Source organism: Anneissia japonica, unplaced genomic scaffold, assembly GCF_011630105.1.
Source record: "Anneissia japonica isolate Jap-2015-1 unplaced genomic scaffold, ASM1163010v1 scaffold287992_len753583_cov170, whole genome shotgun sequence".
Lineage (NCBI taxonomy): Eukaryota > Metazoa > Echinodermata > Crinoidea > Comatulida > Comatulidae > Anneissia > Anneissia japonica.
In genome coordinates this window covers 708,128-715,222 of record NW_022723469.1, presented here as the reverse complement: position 1 = coordinate 715,222, position 7,095 = coordinate 708,128, and the positions used below count along the sequence as shown (strand labels likewise).

The 7,095-nt window shown below is 34.8% G+C and overlaps 1 protein-coding gene across 1 annotated transcript in view; it reads right to left on the bottom strand.

The window, feature by feature from the left end:
- Positions 1-1,243: 1,243 nt before the first annotated feature.
- Positions 1,244-7,095, bottom strand: part of LOC117112216 — an 8,156-nt gene continuing 2,304 nt past the window's right edge. The window contains exons 3-8 of the mRNA XM_033255290.1: positions 6,568-6,658; positions 6,169-6,263; positions 4,700-4,807; positions 4,041-4,245; positions 3,391-3,542; positions 1,244-2,449 (exon numbers count right to left, since the gene is read on the bottom strand). Of these exons, the coding sequence (XP_033111181.1) occupies positions 2,273-2,449; positions 3,391-3,542; positions 4,041-4,245; positions 4,700-4,807; positions 6,169-6,263; positions 6,568-6,658 (828 nt within the window). The 3' untranslated portion in view covers positions 1,244-2,272. The remainder of the gene's footprint in view (positions 2,450-3,390; positions 3,543-4,040; positions 4,246-4,699; positions 4,808-6,168; positions 6,264-6,567; positions 6,659-7,095) is intronic.

The following is a 7,095-nucleotide window of genomic DNA, read 5'->3' as shown; positions in this document are numbered from 1 at the left end:
ATATAATGAAGAATAAAATAAATGTTGATAAGAGCTTGCGATAAATTTCTTAATGTTTCTTTATGTTTCCTTGAGTTGTCTCAATTGCTAACAGATTACAATATCAAAACATGAAATATCAAATTATATGCGACAAATTAAAATGTGACATGCATCTTAAATTCTGTCCAAACAGTCAAATTTTATGTGACAAATAAATGTGACATGAACAGAAAGATAAGAGTTAATATAATCTTTATTGGTTTATTCACATATAAAATACAGAAATGTTCCTTGAATCTGGCATAAACAATTAGAAAGCATTAGTTACACCAAACCAACATCAAATTGCAAAAATACACATTTAGGTGTATAATTGAAATTAGAAAAATTAACAAAAGTGTTACATTACTACTCATTACATTATTTAAATATTATATATTAATTAAAACTATAATTATAAACATTCACATTTACAATAAATTGAGTTGAATTCCTAAAGCACCTAAAGCTTTGTCACACTGTCAAATTTTATGTGACAAATAAATGTGACATGCATCTAAAGCTGTGTCCACACTCAAATTATATGCGACAAATATTAAAATGTGACATACATCTAAAGCTCTGTCTACACAAATAGAAGTATGGCCATAGTGTGGACAGAGCTTTAATAAAATATGTAATGACAAAGCAAATGACTGAAGGTGAATCAGTATGAAGTTTCTGTTATGCTATTTACTAATATTACTCAGAAAATATGAAAATGGCAACATGGAAACAATGCTGTAGCCAGGATTTTCAAATAGTGCGGGACAATACCAGGGTGGACCCACTTTACGCGTAAATTCAAACAATGTGGACCCATTTTACACAAAAATATTAAAAATCCGGACCCATTTTCCTTAATTTTACCCATTTTAAGCTAAATATGAGAAATCTGGACCCATTTTTCAAATTTAAGTAGACCCATTTTATGCATAAAGTTAACATAATTTGGACCCAATTTTAAAAATGTGGACCCATTCTTTGTGGACCCATTAGAAAAATTGTATGAGACTGTCCCAATAGCTGGCTACGGCATAGAATGGAACACAGTGCAGCAGCAGACAGAAGAAATGGAAAATTGCTTCAGGAGGGCTTAATTCAGCAGTGGGCAAACGAGAAACACAGCCTATATAATGATGATATAACATAACTTTTTTGAAAGGTTTCCCTCCAATCATGGAATTATAAAACATGCATGCTCTAATAAACAAGTTCTCTAAAAATGATCTATTAATCAATCAACTATTTATCAATCAGCCTCGTGTTTCTAGAGCTCCTCATGAGGGCAGTATAATAGAGGCAGTAGAGCTAAAAAAGATCATTAATTAATCAGCCGAATGTTTCTAGAACTCTTCATCCAAGCTAAATAATAACACTTTAGCAGATTCGTTCTCTATACAAATACAGTTGAACTTGCCCAAGTCAAATCCAAAATGACACTGAAAAATTGTTTGACTTAGAGATAAAATTCGACTTATAGATCGCTGGGAACACACAACAATTTGGCATGTCAAAATAAGATCAACTTTGAAATTATTTGAGTTTAAGGCAAGTTGACTTTACTGTAAGCAAGTTTAACTGTAATCGCGTTAAGTGCAGTATATGCCCAGCTTAAGAATACAATTTTTATAATTTTATCCAAAAACTTTCAATACAATACAATGCAGTATCCTATACAATGATATAGGCCGAAGTTGATATATTTCAGATCTACAAATGTAATCTAATATCCATTGTTGATCTGAATATAGACATGATGCCAAATTAACTTGAGCTAAAGTAAGTTAATTAAAGTCAAAGATATCAATATTAAATTTTTTTTTATACTGTCAAATAAATTGGAAATATAGTATGGAGAGGCAAGTACGAATTAACTTGAATTATTAAAATACTGCTGTATACATAATATGGCCTCTGTACTACAAAAATGCAATTATTGTATTCTTCAAGAGAGGCAGTAGGCATTATGTCAAGATATTAACACAAATATTCGTTATGAGATAATAATAATCGTATAGAATCCTGTAATCATAATGTGAAATTAAAGGAAATTTTTAATGTATTCATATTAGTGTTGATTTCCACCCACTCAAACCATCTAGCAGCTGTTTCAGCTCTGAAAAGATGAAAACTCAGCTACAGTAATTGCGTATCACTTCTTCACACATTTTTTTCCCTAAAATTTCTAATAACTCAAACTACAGTATCATTATCACTGAATAGCTTTTACTAAAAATTTTAATTTGCGTCAAGTAATGTCCGTCTTCGATAATAACTGCACGCCATATTCCATCTCTCTAATACTGTGGTTGAAATCATTGACAGCAGTCACCACTAGAGGGCAGCCTTTACTCTGGCCTTTGAAATAATCTAATATGTTTTCTGCAGCTTTTTTCAGTGCTGGATGGGCAGTGCATGCTTTGGTCTGCGAATACAGAAACGAAAAAGTATGACTTAGAAACAAAAAAAAATTACTGATGTTATTTAATACATTAGCTTCTTGGAATATTACATTTGATGAAGAGAATTAAGTGACCGAGCAGTAAAGAGGGCGCCGCTAACTACAGCCTGAACATTGGCGCTGGTTTCCAGCCGCTACTTGCCCGGGGTTCGTTTAGTATAACCAAATCTTCTCAGATAGGGACTTAAAAACCACCACAAGAGCAAGACCTATATTATTCGTTTTTCAATTATTATGAATTTATTGAACAATTTCCAATAAATCAAAAGAGCAAAGAAAATCCTTGCCTAGCCACAGGGCTCATTGGGCTGCAGCTTATACCCAATTTCAGGTAGCGTGAAGCGGATGAGTGCGATACTTTCCCAGGGTGGGACGCAGTAGCGGCTCTAGGATATATTTTCTAGGGGGGCTAAGTTGTCCGACAGGGGGACTTGAGCTCGTAGGCTCGAGCTGGGGGAAGGGGATGAGTGGGGGTTCCCCCTCCCAAATGAGATTTTTTTAAGAATAGCAACCTCTGGATGGCCGGAAATGGCCCTTTCAGACTGTGACAGACATGTGTTGGCTTGGTGCGAGCCTATTTTATGGTCTGACTGCCTGACAATCTCTGTCCGGCAGGGGGGATTGACCTCTCCAGGGGGTGAATCAAGCCCCCCTGTCCCCCTGCTGGCGCCGCCACTAGTGGGATGCTGGTCCACAGCTGCAATTTGCTGGTACCCATTGATACAGCTGGGTAGACTGAAGCAATGAAATTAAAGAGCCTGGCTCAAAGACATAATGCTCATCGAAGGATTTAAACCCTGACCATCAAGGTTGGGAAACCAAACCAATTACTGCACCAAACCGGCTCTCAGTAACAAATACCATTTTATTATTGTCTTCTTCTAAAATCTGAAGTCATCACTTACTATTTTTGAATTTTTAATAAGCTGTTGACGTTGACTGCAAGACAAATTAGGCACTTGTAAAAGCGAGTCTATCAGATCAACAATGGCAGTTTCAAACATTTGCAAGTCCTCCAACCACATTCTGGCAAGAATACAATCTAGTACATATCCGTCTGAAATCGACACAATAAAAGTTATTCCATTCATTCGTCATTTATTTCGGAATTTCATGCAAAAGAACAACAGTAAAACCAATACAAAAACAATACAAATATATATATAATATTAATATTTCATTTATTTACAGGACTACATTCGTTGAGAGCTATGCTACATGATGTATGACAGATATATATATATATATAAAATATACGAAATATACGAAAAAAATCTGATTCGCCAACTTATCCAACTTTTGTAAACATTTTTAGCAAAAATACATCAAGGCAGCTGGAATAGTTTTCCCCGAACTGAAAAAGTCTAAAGGAAAAGGATCTTATATCACCTTAGATTGTGATCTATTTCCCCCTCACTTGTCGAGTATTCCACCCCACATTCCCCCACCCAACATTCCCCATGTGGGGTGAGTCATTTCTACAGCTAGACATCCAAAAACAACTACTTTACCCGTTTATCTGTACCTTACACCACCCTAATAACATTAACAATACCTTGATCATGTGATGATTCATTGTTGGCCACAGCAATCAGGTGTTTTGTGTCATTAGTTATGCATCTGTGATGTAGCACTGTCTTGACTATATTGCTGGCTTGTGGAATATACAGCAACTTCCCAATATCTAAGGACAGGAGGAGTTGACAAAATTCCTTGTCGTTTTCCAAGTTGTTTAGTCCTTCTCTTAAGTAAGATGTGGTCTGCGAAAGAGAAATTCACAATGCATTATTTAACTCAAAGAAAACCCTAATCCGGATACAACATTACTATAAAAAAGGTATGGCCAATTTCTTAATATAAAGCTTGTGATGATCAGTGGAGAATTATCCAAAGAAAATCTCAAAACACTAATTAGGATTTTTTTAAAGTTAGCTAGTAAGGTAATTGGTATGGACATCATCCAATTAGATTATTTGTGTGATAAATTTATAACTATGAAGGCACGAAGGTGAATACGTAAGAGGTGCGCTTGCTCACAAAATAAGGTGATTTACTTTACATAATTTTTTTTTTTTTGCTTTCAACACTTTCAATGGGGGAGGGGGAAACTAAATGAGGGGCGCGAGTATTTTTTGGGAGAGGAGTAGTATTTTGCTACTGAACCAGTATCTCAGTTTAAAAAACAAATAAATAATTAGATAAAAACAAACCTACCATTTCAGATCTCATATTATTGCACATTGTAGCATCAAATCCACAAACTTTGACGACGTAACTTGTCCCACTCTCGGATTCATCACAGAGCAGATGTCTTAGACGAGACTATCAGGATAAAAGAAACAAAATAATTCAGAATAAATTGTTTGTATATACTCGTGTATAAGACGAGGATTAAAATGGCAAATTACGATTGAAAAACAACGGGTAGTCTTATACGCGCGACATACAAATATTAGATTTTTGAAATCATTTTCATTTTATATGCGAGTCATCTGTAACATGCAAATTTACTAACTGCAATGAACCTACTAAATGAATGAACGCAATTTTAAATACTGGGAAATAAGATTTTGATTTAAAACATTTAAAAGCCCATTTTGAACATTAGACCTACATTTTGTTTAGTCTGTAACCAGCTGGATGCAGTATAAGATCAGATAGAGCAGCAAAAAGTAAAAAATTCCGAAGGCGAAACAGGTCATCATCTTACTCCTGGCTAAAAAAATATCGTCCAAAATCCTCCTCAAACTTTGGGGTTGTCTTATACTTGGGTTGCCTTATACACAAGAATATACGGTACTCCATGTTAAATAGGACAGGAAATAACCGTATTAAATAAAATTGTTAAAAATTTTACTATATATATGCTGGTAATAATAATAATAATAAAAATAATAATTCATTCATTCAACTATATTTAAGCGAGTAGCCTTCTCATTCAAAAATGGTAGGTAAAAACTAATCATTATATAATCAATAATTTTTTATTTTATTTCATTTTTCGTTCATTAATTTTGTAAGGCCTGAGCAATAGCCAATGAGAGCATTTCCCTAAACACATTAGGAACTGAGATTCTATAGAAGGGGTCCCAAGATTGAGGAGATGATGCTTGAAGTCACTTACGAGAGACCAGTTTAAAGAATAATTATTGTTGATTACATGGCGCATATTGTAGAGACCTCTATGCGCTTAGCATTATTATCCCCGGTCATTGGATCAAGCACATAATATGGAACACATACTTAGATCCCTCGGGAGAATTCCATAATTTTGCAACTGTAATCAGCACATTTTTTGTGTCTGGACCTACCAGGTACCAACTTGTACTCCTGGGTGGAGAGAGACAACCGTAGGCAAAGTGCCTTGCTAAGGACACAAACGAAATGCACAGCAAGGGATTGAACCTCGGAACTCAAGGTTGACAAGCAGAACCGCAATCGCCGCGCCAAACCACTCCTAATGAGCGAAATGAGCTTACTCAACGCATTTAAACTTAATGTTGCTGTCTGGTGATCCACACCGGCACAAATTTTCTGTGAGACAACTGATAGTAAAATAGTAAATACGTGCAAATGTTTTGAATTTGCGAACCAGGAGTTATTTTTCCAGGGAAGTTTTTCTTGCTTGCTTGTGGGAGTTAGACTCGGGACCCTTAATTAGTACAGAACGGCAAACATCTTACCTTCGCCCAATTAGAGACCCTCACTTGGAGATGCGTTGCAGAATTCAAGGTACTTAGGCTAATAAGACACTTCACAACCATTTCGCATAAGGACTCTAGAGACAAAAAAATAGTCTTGGTTACATACAAGTACACTCAGTATGTGACAAACATCTGCAAATTAATCTATTGATTATTGAATACTCTAATGAATAGCAATCTCGATGTTAGTATCTTATGAAATGTTGTGAGAATTACTACAAAAATAAGAAACAAATATGTAACTAAATTAATATAAATGTATAATATTGAGTAATGATGAATAGTGATGATAAACAATATAAACTACAAAGGTAAAACCAAACAGACTCATTTTTTTCCCAATTTTTCAGTATTTGAAAACTAAAAGTTGGACCTCACCGTCCGCCAAAAGATCAATCCTTGAACAGATAAGGCCAAGAAATTTTCCGATTTCAACCAATGTTTTGTCATTTTTATCAAGATCATTATTCTGCAGAAAGAAAAGAAGTTTAAATTTATTCAAACAGAAAACCATTGAATTGGCAATTAAAAAAAAAAAATAAAGACACATATCTAAGTTTGCGCACCACCCATACCCCCACAAGAAAAAAGCTTGAACCCCACCCCACAGTCGACGACCATTGTTTGAAGCAAAAAAAAAAAAAAAATCAAGCTGAAGTAATTAAAGTAATATCACCTTATTTAAAAAAATAAAGACACATATCTAAGTTTGCGCACCACCCATACCCCCACAAGAAAAAAGCTTTTCTTTGGTTTTTCCTGCTTCAATTAATTCCTATTAACTTGTATTTTGTATATTTAACGTGCGGTTGTTTTATGTAATGTTATTTGTGGAACCAAATAAATCAAATCAAAATAGCGTCCCCTCACTTAATCATGAAACCACCCCCCCCCCACTTCACCTTC